This window comes from Camarhynchus parvulus, chromosome 8 (assembly GCF_901933205.1).
Source record: "Camarhynchus parvulus chromosome 8, STF_HiC, whole genome shotgun sequence".
Lineage (NCBI taxonomy): Eukaryota > Metazoa > Chordata > Aves > Passeriformes > Thraupidae > Camarhynchus > Camarhynchus parvulus.
The window spans coordinates 11,532,943-11,554,000 of NC_044578.1; the positions used below are offsets into that span (position 1 = coordinate 11,532,943).

Genomic DNA, 21,058 nt, shown 5'->3' on the forward strand with positions numbered 1-21,058 from the left:
GGGTGAGGAAAACAAGGGGAGTTCAACTACAGAAACAGCAAAACAAGGAACATGGTTGCAGCTGAGAGGGAGAAGCTTGTCAAACTGATATTGATCCACAAATCATATACAACGGGGAGAAGCTTCTTAAAAGACACTGGAGAAGACCTATCCATTTTCCTATCTGTCTGAAAAATAGGGATGTACATACAGAAAGCAGTTGTTCAGTGTTGTTTATAAGCTTGCAGTTATGTAACCTGTTTGTGTTAGGGTGTGCCTCAGCACAAATACAAGGATATTCTATTAAAGTTAAAAACTATTTGGAAAATCAGACTTGATATAGGACACTTTAGCAACCGAAATACTCTACTCTGACTTCCAGTGTGCCACAGAGTTACCACAGAAGCTACCCCCTACTTAACACCTCCCAGAGTACATCTAGAATGATGCACCTGGTTTTGGGCTCCCCAGTAGAAGAGAGATGTTAACAAACTGGAATGAATTTGATCCCTGTACAGACCATTCACTTACAAGTTGAACTCAATATATTCTGTGATTCTGAGTTGAGTGGACAGCCAAGATGGTTAAGGGATGGAGAGCACTTGTTCTTGAAGATGAGCAGAGGGAGCTGGGCTTGTTCAGCCTTGTGGCAGGCTTAGAGGTACATAATAGCAGCTCTCCAAGGCTGGACAGGAGATCGCCATGAAAGTGGAGCCGGGCTCTTCACAATGGTGGGCAAGGAACAAAATGAGACATGGGAGGTGATAACTGAATAGGAGAAAACCCTTCTTCATGTCGAGGCCAGACCAGCATGGGTTGTCCAGAAAGGCTCTGCAGTTGCCACCCTTGGAAGGTTTTGCAAGATGAGACGGAATAAAGCCCTGGGGCAACCTGGTCTGACCTCTAGAGCTGTCCTTGCCTTGAACAGAAGGCGAGACCAGAGATCATTTCAGATCTCTTCCTGTGACTCGCCGATCACAGATGCTCATGACTGATCGTAGTTCGTGGCTTTTTGCCAGCCCAAAGTGTATGAAACGTCTCGCTCCTCGAGACGCCCGAACAGCGTGCCAAGGGCAGGGACCGCGTTACAGCGGGAGGCTCCCAGCACCCCTGCGCTCCCCGGTGCCCAGCCCTTGCCGCCGCCGCTCCCCGCGCAGCCGGCGGAGCGGGTCCGCTCGCTGCCGGGGCAGCCTGCCCGCGGCTCGGCGCCAGGCACAGCCCCCGACCGCCTCCGCTCGGCGCCTCACCGCAGGCACCCCCCGAAACTTTCCCCGGCAGCCTGCGCACGCTCTCGCTCCCCGCCGGGGGAAAACGTGCTCTCTCTCGCTCCCTCCGAGCAGCGGGCACGGGAGGCGGGCGGCTGCCTCCCTCCTGCCTCCCTCCGCCCGCGGAAGCCTCGCCGAGGCTCCCGCATTGCACCGCCGCGCCGAGCCCAGCGCGGGGCTCGGGCTGCCCACCCGCCCCGCCGGCGCCCCCGGCCCCGGTGGCGGAATGAGCGCCGGCGAGGCGAAGGAGTATCTGGCCCGCAGGGAGATCCCGCAGCTTTTCGAGGTAGGCGAGGCGCAGGGGGGAGGCGTTTTCCTCCCCGTCGGGGGATGCTCCGCGCTGGGACCCCGCGGCGGGCAGGGCTGAAGGTGGCTGGAAGGACGGAGCAGCCGGAGGCTCGCGTAGCCTGCGCGGGGAGCGCAGCCCGGGCCGGTGGGCGCTGGCGCCGCGGGGCCGGGGCCGGGGGCCGGGGCCGGGGCAGCGCTGCCCGCCGCCCCCCGCGGAGCCCCCGCGGCCGCGCCCCTCCGCCCGCCGCGGCCGCCGCCCGCCCTCCGCCGCCGGCGGGCAGCGAACTTGGGTATCCGCCGGGCAAAGGAGCGCCGAGGAATGCGGGCGAGGGGCATCTTTCAGCGGTAGGGGGGAACAAAAGAGCCGCAAATGTTTAGTGAGGTGTTGTTTAGCTCCCCACAAGTTACCTGCTGCTAATGGCCGATAATTACTTCTCTGTGCAATGTGGATTTTTTCCCTCCCGGATCAGACATCCTGTCATCTGTATATAACATGCACACATAGGTATTTTCCCTTGCCTGTGCTGAATCTAGACGTCTTTCTATATATTTTGAAAATTGCAGGACACGGCGAATGCGAATGTTTTAATTACACAGAATGTGAATGGTTTAACAACAGATGCAGACAAAACTGGTTTTCTGTTGAAGCTCAAAGCTTGAGCTACTGATTTTAAATAATTGGTGCATATCTTCTGCAAAAATACACTGTTAGTTGCTGTGATCTGTTAAGTACTCTAGTAAGGGCATGGATACATAGAAATTGTATCGTATTTTATAAGCTCAAATGTGTGTAAATATCAATTATTGTATAAACTGTAGATAGCAACTGATCAAATCCTGAATTGGCATTATTTATGTTTAGTATTAATACCAACTATGACCCTCAAGTTTATTCACACAAAAATTAGGAAAAGCAAAAAGAACAGAAATCATCCAGAAAGACATGCATTGTTAAGGGAAGGTTGGATGCAGCAGTCTCGTGGAGAGGTGAGATGATGACTTATGTATCACTTTGTCAAGGAAATGTGTCAGAAGAGGGCCTGGCAGTCTTTCTTTCACACCCCCCACAATGCTCATGAGCATGATGAGTGAAGAATTAATACTGTAGAAAGGGGATTGCTAATGGCTTGAAATCTGTGATCAATTAAATCAGAAAACACCTATGAATTTTGGGGTTGTGGGGTATTTTTCCAGATCTGAACAAGGTGATATTTGAGTATTTCTATGGTTTTTCAAAATCCTCTTTTCATTGCTTGTGTAAGTGTTGACAAGAATATGGATGAGATACTTGTGGGTGCAGTGGTCTTTAGGAAAAAATACATTTTAGTGATGTCAAAGACTACAAAGGATATGTAAATTTTGGGGCTCTCTAGCTTGCACATTGCTCTGTGTATACTTGCCAGCGACAGTTCTAAGAAAAATGTAGAGGAATTTTTTGGTATTTTCGGGTTTTATTTTAGTGCAAACAAACACTATAAAGACATAGCCATGAGCTTCCTTTGCTAGTAATTTTTATGACACTGGCAAACCAAAATAATTTGATTTTTTGCACACCTCACTTTTACACATTGAATTGCAACAGAGAGTCTGAATATGAAGGAATGTGGCATTTCTGTGCACAAAGTAAAAGACAAAGTAAAGGTGCTTGGTCTTCCCTGGCATCTATCATTACAGTCTGTGTTTCTGATCTTACATTTCAGAGTCTGTTGAATGGATTAATGTGTTACAAACCTGATGACCCAATTGAATATTTGGAAAGCTGTTTGCAGAAAGTAAAAGAGCTTGGAGGTCCAGAAAAAGTGAAATGGGACACTTTTGTCAGCCCAGAAAAGAAGACCCTGCCTCCACTCAATGGAGGACAGTCCCGGAGGTCTTTTTTCAGGAATGGTAATGTATTAAATTTTAAAATTATTCTGTTTCTTCAACTATGTATGGGTTTACATCCACAACTGAATTATTTTATACTTCTATAGCAGATTATGCCTCATTCTGATTATCTGTAGGCAAAGGAGTCAAGATTTCTGTTTTCTTGCTTTTTGGCACTTGTTTTTCTCCTGCCGTAATGGATGCTAGGCAGGAGAGGAAATTGTGATCACTTTCCAGCCAAATGATAGATGTTTGCTGAGTAAATGTTTAACACATCAGTGGAGGGATTTTTTGTATCCTACCGAAAACATTTGCAAAGATGGGGCAGATATGACACAGTGAACTTGGCTTGTGTTTTCAGTCAGTCCTTATGGATGACATACACACCAACTTCAGTGCAGTTACATTACGTGCTTTTCTATTTTACATTGGAGCTGTATGCTAATTTACTAAATAAAATATAAATTATAAACTCTTAGAAAAAAGTGCATCTCATAAAATCTAAGCAGATGTCATACCAATACCTGTAATTATTTTATTTGTAATGTTAAAAAAGAGTAATTAGCTTGTCTTTCAGTTGCCATAGTTATTTTTCCTTGCCATCCAACATTTCATGAAGATAATCAGCAAGAATACTGTCTCTATCTCTGTGTACAACATGTATCACTAAAAGCGTCCTGCTTAATAGTAGAGGCTATCTGCACAATATAAAGCTTTTCTTCTCAGAGGCCCCTGCTGAACTCTGGGTGCTACAGGCAGATGTTCATAGAAAACCTGATGTGCTTGAAAACATACACCAGAGAAAACTGACTCTGGGTGGTTGTGATTTAATAAATTGGTTATTTAGAGGCCAAAAATATAGCAACAGCAAACACAATGTAAAATTATGATATATTTATTCTTTATGTATGATACTTATTTAAATCTGTGTACAGAACAGATTTTGAGTTTTCTGCCTATTTCCACAATTCCCAGTTTATCTTACTATTTTACAGTGATGCCTGATAACTCTAACTTCCCCTACCGACGCTACGACCGGCTGCCTCCAATCCAACAGTTCTCCATAGAAAGTGACACTGACCTTTCTGAAACGGCTGAGCTAATTGAGGAGTACGATGTGTTTGACCCTGCAAGACCTCGACCAAAAATTATTCTTGTCATAGGTATGAAGGCAGTCATTTTGACAAGATTTTGTCACTTCTGCTTTGCCTTTTGATTTGTACTGCAAATACATTGAATGCTTATATGAATTTAAATACATTTTTTCCATCTGCCATAGCAAGTGGTGCAGGTCAATTAAGAGTGTGAAATTGTTAGTGCTGGACATGGCATTCCCACTGTAAGAATTTTAGGGGTCACAGCAAGCACCTGCACTCGTGCTCTGTAAACTGGATGCCTCTTAGCAGCTGGAGAGCTCATGATTTTCTTATGAGCACATCTGCCAGTTTGATCTCATCTTATCTAAACCTGGTTCATGCATTTCAAGGCAGCAGCACCATGTGAAAAAAGTGTTCTTCCAAATCATGCTCGAGATTGAGCTAAAACACTCAGACATACTCAAAGCTGATCACAAAAATGGGATATTCTAAAATATTGTGTAAACCAGCTCAAAAAGGTAATAGAGAACTATTGTCCTCTATACTTAGACCCTTGTCAAATGATTGGTATGCTCAGTTGGAGTGACACTGTCACTAGTTCATTGCATTGGTAAATTAATCCTCAGGCCCATTTGGCGAATGAATCCTGTTCCAGCTTCACAGAGAGTGAGCACTCAGTTCACATTAGTTAATTGTGCTCTCTCCCAGAGGTCTCTCTTGTGAGCTGTTTAGTGTTCTTTCTAAGCAGCTCATACTTTCCAGCCTCAGACAAGCATAGGTTATTAAAAAATAGCTGCAGGTTAAGTGTAAATCAATATTTTTTTCTCTTCATGAATTTAAGTTCTTTGCATCAGTTTCCTTATCAGCTAGGTAGTTGTCTTTAGAAATGTTACCACCAGGCCTAATTATCTGATTCTCTGGATGGCTTAAAGAGTTACAGCACAGGTGCCCAGTGATGGAGAATTACATTTTTAGTGTATAAAGCTTTATTCATAATAAAGAGAGATACTGCTTCCATAACAGAGAATATATGTAGTATAATAAAAGGGAACAGAAATGTCTTCTCTGTACTACAGAATGGAAACTCTAGGAGCAGCATGTCCTCTAGGCTCTGCATCCAGCAGCTCTCAGAAACAAGACATTGGAATAGATTGGAAACAGAAGACCAGGCATTTTTTAAGTATCTGTGGTACACCAAGGCAATTGCTCAAGGCATTTGAATTTTCTTAATCTTTTGTTTCAGGGTTACAGATTTCAATATGCAAATCTGTCTATGTATTGCTGAAATGTGAAGATTGCAATTAGGTGGAGAAATAACACATACCTTTCTTTCATCTTAATTAATTAGCTACCCTTCCTTTTCATAAAGGAGAATAACTGGCTCCTTTTCAGTGATCACAGAAGGCTCTTAATGCATTGAAATCTATGTAGCTCAATTGCAGGAGAGTGATGAATGAAGGTTTGATTTAAGTGAGATAAAGAGAGATTGGCTTTCACCTCTGGAACTGAGTGCGGGTGTATTTGAAGTGAAATCCTTGAACACCAGCATGCAGTGAACAGACCATGGATTTTACAGAGCTTTTCTTTTCTCCCATTTATATAGGGAACGTTGTAAACATTCCACAAAGGCTATTTCAGGTTTATATTCCCACTGAGTTTCTCTGAATCTATTACAGTGTGATCTGATAGAAACACAATACTCTATGTAGCTTAGAAGCTATTGTCCATTTTTGTACAGTATCAAGGCAATTTCTCCCAAATTCAACTTTCTATTGAGAAAGCGCATAAAAACACATGTTGGAAAAAGTAACTGAATAAAAGAGAAAAAAAAGTATACCGTTCATTTCAAGAGATATTGGACACAAAAAATGTGTTGCATATTTTCAGTTTGCATCTAATGCCAACAAAAAAAAAATCAGTGAAGTAATGTATTTCTGTCTAATTAGAGATAACTAATCATCCTGCCTTGCTCAGGTGGTGCTGGTCCCAGTCACCATTAGGGACAGAAATGAAGTTAAGGACCTGTCTGTCTTCTGCTTCACATATTCGATGAACTTTTCTTTATTAATGCATTAGCTCAAGATCTTTTTAATGCTTCCATAAAGGTTTTTACAACTTCTTTGCTTTATGAAATCTGTCATCCTTATAATGAACCAGGTAGCTCCAGGGCTGAAGAGAATCACTTACAAAGGTGGGCACTTTGTTCTTTTTCTGGGTTTGCAGAAGAAACCTCTGGTGAAAGAAAAAGCTTTAAAGCTACATAGTGAGCATATGACTGGATTTCAGAAAAATCAGATGGAACCAGCCAGGAGGGCACTCATCTGAATCAATGGAAAAATTAAGTTTCTAAGGCATTATAACACTAGTGAATGAGATTGTGTTTAAAAATGTGCTTCCTAATATACTTTTAAGAAACAAATTTGTACTGTTAGTATAGCTTGAATTTAGAGATCTTAAAATATTAATTATCTGGTGTCATTAGCACCTTAGTTGAGTATGTTTTTAAGCTGCACTTTCTTCAATATATTACTTAATATTAAAAGAATACACCTTCCTTTGAGATCAAGGTGTAAGGGCTAGATCAAATAAAGTGCTGTCAGCAGGCAGCTGCCTATTGATTTGTTAAATCTAGTCCACAGTCAGATTTTAAAGGAAGAAGTATTTTCAGAAATTTTACTCTTAGTTGAATTAATTCTGAATTTACAATAATAGATGCAAAGTTGAAGTAATGAACAAAATTAGATTAAAACAATTGCTTTAATAACACTTTTGGGCACACAAATCTTTACTTGAAACCTGTTAGGAAACATAATTTTAGATGCAACAAGTGTTCCCTAGTCTAGACATCTTCTAGAAATATGTAAAATAATCATATTTTGCTTGAGTAACCTACCTCAGAATAAGTAAAAAGAATAAAAAATGAAAGGGATTTGATTTTTCTTTCTTGTGAACAGCTTGTCAGTGATTTATCAAAGAGTCAGGAATAGATACATAGTATGATAAATTATAATCTGCTGTGGGGAGTAATTTTGTCCTATCACTTCTCCCTTATTTTGTTACCTGAATGTTTCCCCTCAGATTGTAAACAGATAATACCATCCTGATATTATGTGTTTGGATTGATTTGGATTATGTGTTTGGGATGTGTTTGGATTGATAGAAGCAAAATGTGTTAGAAGTTTATGAATATTAAACCAAACACTTTATTAGCTATTTTCTGATTGCAATTCAGATTGAAAGTACAGAAGTGCTGAGCTACACTTTGTTTTGTTTTGTTTTGTTTTTTGGTTTCTCTTTACTGGCAAAGCAAAGCTCTCCCTAACAGAAGTGTGACGTCTATCTACTTGTTTCAAACATGGTTTTTTTTAGCTATTTTATACTATTACAGACTGATGTTTTATCAGGTATCAGTTCTGGTTTTCTGCCACCTTTTGTATCTGTGTTGGAGCACGAGCACTATTTTCCTTGTTTCCAATTTTTAAATTTTCTGCACATTGCCTATGTTTTGCATTTTTATTGTTGCTGGGTGCAACATGTCTTTCCAAACTTGTAAGGTTCAGTGAAATGCATTTTTCATGGGGAAGGCTGAGCATGAAAGGGAGCAGGGGGAACTAGAGCAGAAGTGCTTTATAGCCACTTCAGTGGAGAAGATGAGAGAAGATGATTCCTACTGTATCAGATGCTTGTGTACCTACAGAAGGAGAACATTCTTTATTCTAAGAGGATAGATAGCTAAGCTGTCTATGAGAGAGTCCAAGCTGAAAAAACTAAGCCCATATAGATCACCTGGAATTACTGAAATGGAAGAATAGCTGTAGAACCTAAGTAGCTGTAATCTGCTGAAAGAAGAGAGAAACTTATGTCTTTTTACAACAGAAACACCAAGTGAACTGAATGAAAGAAAAGATTTTTCAGTTGTGATCTTACTATATAAGATACAGTTTTTCTTTCATTTTGTACATGTATGTTTTATGAACCTCTGTAGCTGTGTTGTCTAGTTGGATGTTACAGATAAATGCTTGTAGAAACACCGTTTAAACCAATTGGATAATGAAAAAACTGGTTTTTTTCCCCAGGGCATAACTAAACTGTGGGCAGGGTATGGGAACATGATAACAACAGGCGCAATTCTCTGTGCACTCTTGAAATGCCTCCTGGTCTTTGTTCCAAAGGGCAGATGCAGCATCAGCATCACAGCATTGGGGCACAGAGAGCTCCAGGCCACTGCTGGTGACACTAAAAGCTGTGTGACAGTGATATTGGGGTGCAGCTTGGAGCCTGGTTACAGAGACTGCCCTAAGCATACGTGTACAAATGCTGTAAAGCTTCTCCTGCAGCCAGAACTGTATTTGTTATAAAAATGCTTAAAAGCTATCTATGGCAATAATACAGATAATAAAAAAAGAGTTACATGATTACTAACAAGAAGCTCAGTGTATTCAGATTTACTTTCATTGCATTGCTGTATTTTTTAAATTAATAAAAAAGTATATTTTTAATAAATCTTGATTCTTTTTCTGTTGAAATAAAATTCAGTGTTCTCACAAAGAATCCCCAAAACTATAGCTACTTAGGATTGGTATTATTATCAAAACATATGGTTTTGGTTTGCTTTGTTATACTCTTTAGTATGATACATTTTTCTACACATAAATATTTATTTTTATAAAAACAATTTCCTAGTTTTAAATATTGAATTCCAGATTTTCTGCTTGTCACATCATAACATGTCCTTTTAGTTCAGACATGTTCTGATTGTTTTACATGCATTCTTGCTGCTGCTGTCCAGCTCACCTTTCCTGCAGCTTCCCCTGCTATGTAACATAGCTGTTTTCAGTGATTTTGATACCCTTTCTGCCTGGGCTGTATATATTGAAGGGTCTCTTTATTCTTCAAGTTGTCTAGCAAGCTGAACCTAATTTCTTCTCTGTCAGATGCTTCAAGCATCAATACCAAAAGCTGGTATTGCATGGTTCAATAAAAGTCCTTACACCAAATCACTATGGAAACATCTCAGATGATTTTTTTTTTAAAATAAGGAAACCTCAGAAGCTCTTGCAAACATATTTAGGAGCAGATTTTATTAGTTCCATTTCATGACTAGTTCATTGATTTAATTGGCTTATTTAACCAAGTATGATTCTTTCTGACATGAATGCACTTCAGACTATCTGGCTCTGTCTCTGGATTCATAGAGCTTAAGAAGGAAATAGTTAATTTGTCTGCTCCTCTACTGTGGATCAAGAAAAACTCCATTCCAGGAATGGAGGTCAACCTCCAACAGGACTTATTTTTATTTTGGAAGTGGATTTGTATTCTTTTAGAAAATTTCACTTTACAAACTGTTATGTTTATGATCCAATAGATAAGACACATAGTTGGTCACAGGTCATGCCACTGTGAGGTTTACTCTAATAATGCTTGGTAAATTGGTGCCAATAGAAAAGATTTCGCCTGTGATGGGGTACTTCTGATGAAAGGTTAATTTAATGTTTTGCTTATGATTCACACTAGGTGGCCCAGGAAGTGGTAAAGGGACACAGAGTCTGAAAATAGCAGAACGTTATGGATTTAACTACATATCAGTTGGTGAATTGTTAAGGAAGAAAATCCACAGCACAAGCAGCAATAGAAAATGGAGCCTAATTGCCAAAATAATTACTACTGGAGAACTGGCTCCTCAGGTACAGTGTTTCCTATGTTCATATTTACTTTCAAGGGTTAATACATCTTGTAGTAATGTGCACCATCAAGAAACGTTCCTTTATGATATTAAATAACTAATTTATTTTCTCTGTGAAAGGAAACAACCATCACTGAGATAAAGCAGAGATTAATGCAGATCCCTGATGAAGAGGGGATAGTGATTGATGGATTTCCCAGAGATGTTGCCCAGGCAATCTCCTTTGAGGACCAAGTAAGAGATTGTTTTTATTCTTAAAATAACTTACACATCTCTACAACAGTTAAATTTGTTGAAATAATTGGTCAGATTCCAAGAAAAAGCATTGCTCTTGAAATCTTTGCATAATTACAGGTTGACAAAAGATTTATGTTATGTTATGTCCTGTTGTCTGAAGACAAACTATTTTGTAAAAAGACAATGTGCTAATATAACCAAGAATCCAAGACTTTTGTCTTATAATGAAAGTCCTCTCAAGATGAAGAAGAAAAACACATGAAATCTAATAGTGAGTATTTTCTGTATCTTAATGATTTTGAAAGTGGAAAAATATTATATTTCCATATCTATTTGTTCAACATAATCTCCATTTAGAGAAACATACTTAAAGCAATGCATGTCTTCACAGTGTTTTTAGTGTCAAGTCTATTACAGGGCATTGAAAAGATGAATTTAAAAAAGGCTAAAACTACCCATGCTTTGCAAGCTTTTGTAAACCAGAAAGTGTGCTTTTTTTAAGAAAATAAGATCATTGTGGTTATTCTAAACTACAATTCCAAGGTTTAGTCAGCTAAAACTGTATTCCTGAGTACTATTGACATGTTGTTTTCACGTGTGTATTTTAAACTAATCTAAAACTACTTTAATTCGGTGGAAAAACAAACAGTTGATGTCATTTTCTGATCAAGTGCTGCTAACATAACAGTTATGGTCACAAGAAGAGGTTGCAGTTTCAGAGCTAAATTCTTAGAGTGCCTACAAGCAGAATGTTTCAAAGTCTTTCGCAATTGCTGGTCTACTGCTGTTTCTGTACTTAGAATTCTTAGTGGCATTACCAAGGCAGAAGTAACAAAACAAAGCAGCTAATGAGGCATTTCATTAATGCGCTTTATAAGGTATTATTCTGGGCAAAATTTAGAAAACTGAATTGAGGAAATTAAAGGAAACAGACAAAATAGTTATTACAGGAAATAGCAGTTACTGCCAGCTCTATCGCCTTATAATTAACAAAAGGGAAGATTGACTGTTTTAGAAGTTAAACAGCAGAAATGTAGACTTAATGATCATTTCCTTGTGTCATTTTTTTTTTGTCCAGTGTGATAGTATTAAGAGCATTTCTTGGTGGCATAATTTTATGCTGATGTTGTTTTTGATGAAAGAATGGGGGATATGAAACTGGAGGAAGTGAGAGGAATTAAGTATCCTAGACTCAAATTAAGGAAAGGAAAACCAGTTAAATAACACTTGATTATAGTCACAAAGAGTTCCTTCATTTTCAGTCAGTTGGGATTTGTAAATCAGACTCCTCAAAGCCTGATTCTACCTGAAAAATAAACCACTAAGTCTTTCAAAAAGTCCAGGAGCACTTCATATAGGAACACCTTTCAATCTTACCTGTTCTAAAAAAGTACAGGAAAGAAGGAATTCCAGGCCTTTTACAGGAGCATAGGCTGTCTGTTCAGACTCCCCTATTTCCATCTTTCTTTGCAGTTGACCTGTAATATGAACACATGTGAGGCCATGGAAATAAATGTACAAAAGCTATATGTATTTCAACATTCAATCCTATATCAACATCTCCAGTGAGATATATTCAGTGCTTTATCTTGGATTTATATTTTAAAGAAATAAAATATACTTGTTGCTTTAAAATTCTCAGTTTAGTAAGCCCTGATGCTACACACCTTGGTCAGAAGGTTTTGTGTTAAGGAAAAGGGGCTATCAGCAGTTATGGTACTGATCATCCTTCACAGGCTCACAGTCACCCATGGCATGTCAGGTAATTTATGTGAAGCATGCAAACATTTTCCAGGCACTCAGAGGTTCCTCAATAGGAAGTGCAATTGAGTTGTGGAGAATTCAGTAATTAACTGTTGTGATAATTTGTCTAGGTCTGCAATTAGAGATAGTAGGGAGTTTTCCACAGCCGAGAAATGTTACAGCTTTCTTTCTAGCACTGTGTAGAAGGATTGTTCTCATTAGCCAAAAGTGACAAAGTGAGAAATAATGTGTTGAAATTTCAGCAAAGAAAATTTTGATTAACTAGTAAGACAATTTTAATTAGATCTACTAAGCAATGGAACATCCTTTGAAGAAAATGGTGAAATCCCACAAAATGCAAATTGCACCTGTGCCACATTCTTACAAAGACATTCCCTGTAGAACACTGAGATCTGTTGATAAGAAGTTTTGAAAAAGAATTAATTCTAATTTCTATCACTAGCTTTGTCATCAGCAAATACTTATTCCTGCAGATGGTCCTTTTGAGACCATTATGTCTCAAATGCTTATGTACCTGAAAACAGCAGAAAAATTTATGTGACACATATGAATTCTTTACCATTGTTTACACAAACGCAAACTCCAAGAATATAGGTAGTAATACCAAAAATGAATTGTGGGGGGTAGCAGAAGAAGAAAAGGACAGCTGAGGTGCCTGGTTTCTCTTGAAAGCACATGTAGAATGTAACTCTGCTATGTTTGCAGTCTTCTTTAAAGAAACAAATAATTTATGCAAAATTACTTCCTTCAGTCTTATGGCTCACAGAGCTGTTACTAAAACTTGACATTGGGCTTTCATAATCTCTTCATCTTGTGGAAAAATCAAATGAATACATGTATGTCTGAGCTGTAGTTACAGAACCTGTCCTGTATAACATTCTGTTATAGAAATGCATCATGATAACAAACTGCTTGTTAAACTTCGCTTGCAATTGCTCTTGGTACTACCAGGACATTTTTATCCCTTTGACTAATCCAGAAGCTGAACTTTTCTCTGGGAAAAAATGTTATTTTTAGTAAACTAGTCAAAGCAAACCAACTTATGCTAACATTCCCATACATAGGTATAGCTAAAAGATGATGATTTCTTCCTTATTATGTTGCCAGACTCTCATGTGGACAGTAAGTTCTCAACATGTTGCTAGGCAGAATTGTATTAAAACACGTTGCATCTCAGTGACTAAAGTGCCTAAAATAAAGCAATGTATCATTTGCAGCACACACAGTATTTCTCTTTCTGTTCAGATCTAGAAACCAGAAGTAACAAACACTGCTTCCATGCAGTAATGTCAGTCTGGAATAAGTGCATTAGAAAGCACTTTACACATCAGAGGAATTTTATATTTGAATTTAAGCTTTTCTCTCCTTCTTTTCAACTGAATTTTGTTAATAATACTGTTCCTGTCATCCACGTTTTTTGAGCAGCAAAGAAGTTTTTAAGACAGCATCAATGATGTTTTCAGAGTTTCAGCAGTGCTCACCAGCCAGCAGCACATTGGCCATTGTGGTCACTTACACCAGCTCCATTTCTGAATGCTCAGCTGCTCATTGCAGCCTTCCTGCAGCCTGGAAGAACTCAGCCGTGAGCACTGCAGTATTCTTTAAGTTTATCTCAGTTTTCTTTGAACTTTTTAACCAAGTTGAAGTCCTGTATTTTTCTCTTTGAGTTTAATAAGTAAATTCCTCTTATTGGAAGTCTGGGATTGTTGCCAAGTCCTGACCCTCTCATTTCTTATTTCCAAAGAGCAGAGTTGATACTGCCAATACTTTTGATAGGGGTACTTTTAATAAAGCTGTGAAGTTCCAAGCAGTCACAGTTGTAGGGAAAAAAATAACACATGAATTTTAATGTCTTAAAAACAAGCAGGACTTCCATTTTATATATTCCTTTTAAATATATGATAATTTCTATATTTTTCTCAGTTTGAACTCCTTCTGCATAGCAGTGCAGATTTAATACTGATGTATTTAGACTTTGAGCCTAGGCATAAAGCTATCCTAACCCACAAATTTCATAGGTATCCATGATCTCTGCTGAGTGCAAATAGCGGAAAGGTGTTTAGGTTTCAAGGACACACTTGAAAATGCCAAGAAGAAAATGGTTTATTTACCATTAACCTGTCATCTTGAAATTCAGCGAGTCACCTGTGGTTCCAGCATGCTGAAGCATGTTAAATATCTTCTGTCCTGCAATGCTGCAATAAAATGCCTCTGACTGGTGTATTGAACTCCAATGGCTTGTCAAGAAATTGCAGTTTGACTTTCTGTGTAATCTCTCGCATGGTTTTTATCCTTCCCGGGAGAAACAATTAACTGTATTTTACAGTTAATTTCAATTATTGCTTTGGTTTGTTTTTTTCCACTACTTCCAGTCATTCATATGTAGCTTCCTTCTTTGTTAGTATCAATAGAGTAAGTACAGATGTAGTTTGCTTAATATATACTCACTGTAATTTTTGTTAATAGCGAAATAAATGTAGAACAGGTATTAGAACCAATGGATGTTCATTAATGAATGTAATTCAATTGCTTGATAAAAGAGGAAATCTATTTTTGTAGAAATTATTTTAAAAAAATGTTTTGTCTTATATGGCCACGGTGACAAGACTATATTTGAGTAAAATCTTAATTTAAATAATAAACAGAGGCAATAAATTTTATTAGATTCTTTGTTTAAAATGCTCTTAGGAATATTCATAAATGCATATACCTCCAGTGAATACCTGCTCATCTTGGCTGTGATCTGAGTTAATTTATAAGTCTCAGGTATATTCTTTAGGAAAATTATTACAAGAATAAGTCTGGTAAAGTGGAAGTAAGTGTGTAGGTGACACAATATAGGATGGTGAGAAATGCCTGGGGACTCTCAGAGGCTGAGGAGAGCAGTCCTGTTCCTCCCAGGCTGACACTTAGACCTCCAGGCAGAAGCGATGCCCGCAGTGCCCTCCAGGTTTGACGCAGGTGTGTGTGGCAGCTGCCTGAGGCTCTGACTGCCAAGCTCCAGCTCTGCAAAGAGCTTCTCACAAAAAACCTGCTGTTCCTGGCCAAGAGTGTGGCCTCCAGAGCAACCAGGGAGGTGGATGCAACCTTGCTGAAAAGCTTCTTAAGGGGAAAGGACCTGGTTTTTTGCAATAGGTTTTTGTTCTGGTAAAGATATTTTTTCTGTATCATGGTAAATGTGTCATCTTTATTCCTTCTCCCCCTAAACTTCTATCTCCATTTTCCCTGATCTCTGCTTCACTGATCCAGGTACAATCCCCTACTGAATACGTACCCAGAGGTCTGCTTCACAGTCCTTTCTTAGTATCACTAGCATTTGTGTTAACAGATAGGGATTTTTATTAGTTAGCTGCCTGACACAGGTGGAAAGCTGAATCACTTGTTCCCAAAGACACCAGTCGGCCTAATTACATACTCTAGGCAATTTGCTGGAAACTTATTTTCTGAGCAGTATGAATATGGTTCAAAAGAAGCTACCAGAAACAGATTCTATCAGCAGGATTCATTATTTGACAACATGATTCATGATTTTGCATTTCTAAACCAGGAAAAAACTATGCAAATGGTCTAACAACCCAGCAAAGATGGAACTATAAAAAGCAAATAAGTAATTACAAGGGAGAGCACACATACAAAGGACATAAACCAGCTTGCTAGTAACCTTTACCAACAAGAATAAAATGCACTGTTAAATTAATGGCAATTGTTCATGAGCTGTCAGTTTTCTCAGGAGTATCCAGTAGAACATACCAGGAATTAAGAAACAGAGTATTTTCATCTTTTGCCTAACAAGGAATAATGAGAGAGAGTGTAATCATCTAATTTCTAGCAAACAACCACACTATTCTCACTAACAAGAGGAGATGTAGAAAATATCCCCAGAGAAAAGAGAGCATCTTTCCACTTATACTGCTTAATGTCAATAACGCCATCAACTTGCATAGAATTACTCTCAATTTACTCCTGGTTCCAGTTTAGGAAGGAGATTCAGACTCAAAGAGAGTAGGATTTACTTACTAGTAAATATGATTCTAAAAAATGAGAGGATGTACCCACCAGTTTTATTCTGAGTTGATGCCATATGCTCTTCATCTCATTTAAAATGAATAACTAGAAACCTGTCTGTTCCCATAGGCAAAGATTCTCCCTTCAGCAGAGTTCCAGTTAGTAAGTAGTCAAATTCCCTTCCCTGAGCCCCACAGTGCTACCTCACATGCATTGCTGGACATGAATAAAACCCTCTGCCTTGAGCACAGGATGTGTGTACTGGGGGAAATCAGCATGAAGGAACCCAACTCTTCTGTCTGTGTTGGTTCTGTACAACTTTTCTACAAGCTGAGTCTCAGAACAAAACTTATTCCCCAGCCATAACACTCAACAACAGTTGTGAGTTTGAAAAATGGGTTTATTTTCAAGTGAGTCATAAAACCCCTTCTCTTTTCTTAGAAAAAAAGCAATTTATACTCATATTTACATAGAAGAATAGATATGTTTCTAGAGAAGTAATCCCAGATGTCCATATATTCACTCTACTCTGTTACATTGCAGCTAGAAGTATTTATAAGCATGTCTTGCAGGCAGATACAGTTGAGGTAAGTGGAAGCAAAGTGGTTCATGAGAACAGGAGTGAAATATCAATAGCATTTCAAGGGTGTATCCTGAAATGCATGTAATGTAAATGTACATGTAATGTAATGTAAATGTACGTAAATGCATGTAGGAGAAATAATAACATTAAGTGCCATTAGGTCTGTATGCCTACGTATACAGGACAGATGTTACCCTTTTGCGCACCTTGTGTTTCTTACATGGTTTTCAACTGCTTCCTGATGATAAAGATGCATATTCTGCAGGTAAAAGTTGAATTCATAGAGACATCTTGTAATCAGATTCTGTTTTGACATCCTACCTCAAATATGCTTGAATTACTTTTTTTTACACTTCAAAAAAATCTTTTTGATAATACTTCATTTGAAACTAGGTTTCTTGAACTGCGAATTTTAAAGCATTGTTTTCATTGACATTTTATTTCTGTGAATGAAGTGTATTTCAGATTAAAAAATGCACAGTGTCAGAAAAAAGGTAATCTTAGTACCTGTGATAGTGTCTTTTGTATTATTGCTGTTGTAAAAAAATAGAGAACAACAACAGTACTCAAATTCTGTAGATAACATTCCATTTTCAAAAGCAAAAGGAGATAATTAAGCCTAATTAATGAATTGTCCAAGTCATACCTTGTTACTATCTTCAATGTACAATTAGAAAAAAAAAAGAAAGAAATTAAGCCCAGTGTGCCCAGGGTGTGTTTTCCTGTTTTCTTAAACAGTAAGTGACTTCTGCAGCCAGTGCAGTTTGTGGGAACTAAAAGCAGACTGGAGAGAACTTGCACACCTGATGGAGCCATGGTGGCACTCAGATCCTTCCCTTCCTGTGGGACGTTTCTTTAGAGAACTGAGATTGATTGTGATAAGCTGCAGTCTCATGTTTGTGCGAGACAGAAGGAGACCCTCTTCCTTCAGGCCGATAATTTCATGAGTGGTCTCTTTATCTTAGGTACTCCCTGTAAGATTTGATGCTGTATGTGAAGTCTTGCGGTGCACAAAAGCTCCAGCCCTGCACTTGGGGAGGTCTGGTATCACTTCACAGCCGGGGTGGGTGCTGTCCTGAAGCGCTGAGCATTGAAAGTGAGGCCAGCTATGGCTTCAAACATCGGAAGATTTCTTGCCATCTTCCTGCCACTATTATTAGGATACACAGAAATTGAAATTCTGAATAAAATTACTCACTTGTATGAAATCCTTTTGTCCTCCACTTTACTAGATCCTTGATTGCCAGTTGTAATTTCTGAATCCCTGTGTAATGTGTGTTAGGAAGCTTCAATCAGCTGGATATCCACACAGGGAGTTGAGATGTCTCTGTGCTCAGTCTGCTGCAAGGTACATCAGCCATTCCCTTTCATCAGACAGGGTTCCATAACTAACAGGCTTTGAAATCTGTAGCATTTTCTTTCAGAACCTGTCTGTGTCATAATTTGGTTTTTTTAGTACTGTATGCTTTTTGAATTTCTAAATTCCTCCTTATTTTTCTATTACTAGTGAAGCAACCTTAATTTAACCAAGCTACTTTTAATAATGTCCATATTGCATGAAAGTCTAACACAGAAACTTATTTCACAGAGTTTCATGTGAATAATTATGTGCCTCAAAGCTATTCTATAGCAGTAAAATTAACTTTCATAATTAATTCATTCCATGAACAGAATAACTCTGTTTACGATAATCTGAAAAGGGAAGGGAAAGTTACCCTTGTTTTGTTGACGTTGAGGTGTATGTGATAGAAGTAGGAGAGAGCTTCTTTCCCACTGGGAATTATTTTAAAAAAACAGGTTATAAGGTTAATTGTTTCAAAATCTAATAGATACTCATAAATAATTACCAGAACTATTGCCTTTGTAGTTTGTGTGCTCATGTCTCCAATCATCTACAATGTGCGTAAAAAATAATTTGATTTTCATTTAAATCCTATTTAATTTTCTGTAATGATAAAGAGGCCACCATCTTTCTTGATAGTGCTGCTTTTCAGACTGTCCTTTACTGTTTGAATATGGCTCTGCTTTTTCACCACTTTCAGCTTCCTCACATCCATATGCTACTCTGTCAGCAGCCTCATTTGTAAAGGCTAATGACCACCACCTAAGGCTGGAGAAGTTGTATTGGTTTCTTTTGACTTCCTAAGAACCTTTTTGTACTCAGCTTCACAGTAAAAAAGGCCAGACCATACTTCATGTTGTATTCTCTCAAATGACAGAAACCTAGCTTAGGTGGGATTGTTTTTTAAACTTAATTACTAGTTTTCCAGATTGTCCACATAGGAAGTTTTGACTATTCAGGCTAGAAATATGATTGTCTTGATGCAATTTAACATCCCTGGGTAGAGAGACCAAGGCAGAGAGAGCATTCAGAATATTAATTGGTTTGTTCTGGCCCTCAATAACAATATATTATAACAACTATATAATTAACATAAAGATATAAATCAGTTATTATTTACACTGTAGCAATTAGAATACATGTAGATATTTTTGTGATACTGGTGTATAGCTCAAATTTGACTTTCAAATTTACATTGCATCAAGATGAACAAAGACAACATTATTCTGTAGATAGAAAACTTAATGAGAAAAATATCTGTTTAACAGTCTTGAGCATCCACCATTGTTTGCATTGTAACAAAATTATGTCATTTCAAGAATAGGAAGCCACTGGTTTTTTAGTTTAAAATTAGAGTATGAACTTTTTTCTTCGGGTAAGTAAAAACAGCAGAAATGACTTTGTGCTTGTATGTGAGAAAAAATAAATCCTTTCTAATCTGTAATCAGATAAAAACTTGAACTGTTTGTTTTCATCTTAAATGCTTCTTACAGAGAATTCTAATATGTTTTAAAAGACAGCACTAAGCTAGTGAAAACTTCAAGGAGATGTAGATGTCTTTGGAAATGACAGATGGAGGAAAGAACAAAATCAGATGTTATGAATAAAGTCTATATACATTTATAGCCATATTGTAAAAATCCTGCAAGTTCGGGTGTCTTAGATGGAATATTAGGAAAAATTGCTTTATGGAAAGAATTGTCAAGCATTGGAACAGGTAAATGATTGAGTCACCATCCTTGGAAGTATTTAACAGATGTGTGGAGATTTCTGAGGATAGTGGAGGTTTCTGTTTTTTCACCATAGGTACTAAGTAGCAGTGACCTCCAAAGATTGCCTGTGAACATTTAGCCGTATTCCTAAGAAAGCGCGTCCATCACTGCTTTCCCCACATCAAGTACCAGAGATAGCTCTTCTTTAAATGTTTGATAGCAGCTTATAAAGAAGATTTAACTAGGAAAGAGCTAGAGTTCAAAAATTTTTCTTTATTTCATTGCTGCAAGGCTTTACTTCCTGAACCACAGTGCAGGGATGGGTGTGACACATACCAGTGCTCACCACACAGACCGAAAAGGACAGGGGAAATTAAAACCCTTCTGGCTGTCCCACCCAACCTCTTGAAAAGTGCACTGAAGCTTTAGAGAGATTTAGAGAAATAGATAAAGTGTTATAAGAAACTGTGGCTCTTGGAACAGGTCTGTTTTTACCTGGTTCTTACCATCAGTTAGCTTCACAGTGGCTGCTGGATTTTAAATACTACCTTACTTAAAGAGTTTCCAGATGGAAACCATGCATCCATTTTCCTGCAGAGTATGAGACATCTATATTTTGCTCTTTCAAAAAAATTTTAGGTAGGGGAGACTTCTGGTGATGCAGATGATAAACATAGCGTAGAGAAGGTTTTTTGCTGTGAAGTAAAATTTTTTCATTAAACTTTTTCCTTACATATCAGGTGAAACAAGTTGACTAACCTCCACATCAGATCAACAAGCCCCTCCTTAAACTTACAAACTTTCCGTAATAAAACCAACAGAAAATTAATGACTACATCAAGTTCTAACTTACTCAAATGTAACATATCTGAGCCTCAGATAATAATGGAATTGCTGAGTCCTGTAGTGCTGAATAATCAACTTAATCAGACTTCTTGAATTACTCTTTCCACAGATCTGCACCCCAGATTTGGTGGTGTTTCTGGCATGTTCCAGTCAAAGGCTGAAAGAAAGGTTACTGAAGCGTGCAGAGCAGCAAGGGAGACCTGATGATAACCTGAAAGCCACTCAAAGAAGACTAATGAATTTCAAGCAGAATGCAATCCCACTGGTTAAATATTTCCAGGAAAAAGGGCTGATTATCACAGTAAGTCCTTTAGTGTATATCTCCAAAACCTTAATTGTTGTGGCTGTACTTGGATTCTTGTAGCTTTTGCTTTAAGACAGGCTAGACGAG

At 38.3% G+C, this 21,058-nt stretch overlaps 1 protein-coding gene across 2 annotated transcripts in view; it reads left to right on the top strand.

The window, feature by feature from the left end:
• Window positions 1-21,058, top strand: part of AK5 (adenylate kinase 5) — a 98,369-nt gene that overhangs the window by 14,309 nt on the left and 63,002 nt on the right. The window contains exons 1-6 of one of the 2 annotated variants that reach the window (XM_030953964.1): window positions 1,222-1,530; window positions 3,233-3,419; window positions 4,394-4,561; window positions 10,010-10,179; window positions 10,299-10,412; window positions 20,777-20,968. In XM_030953964.1, coding sequence (XP_030809824.1) covers window positions 1,471-1,530; window positions 3,233-3,419; window positions 4,394-4,561; window positions 10,010-10,179; window positions 10,299-10,412; window positions 20,777-20,968 — 891 coding nt within the window. In that variant the 5' untranslated portion in view covers window positions 1,222-1,470. Of the gene's footprint in view, window positions 1-1,221; window positions 1,531-3,232; window positions 3,420-4,393; window positions 4,562-10,009; window positions 10,180-10,298; window positions 10,413-20,776; window positions 20,969-21,058 lie in introns of those variants that run through there. The other variant, XM_030953965.1, reaches the window with a different exon arrangement.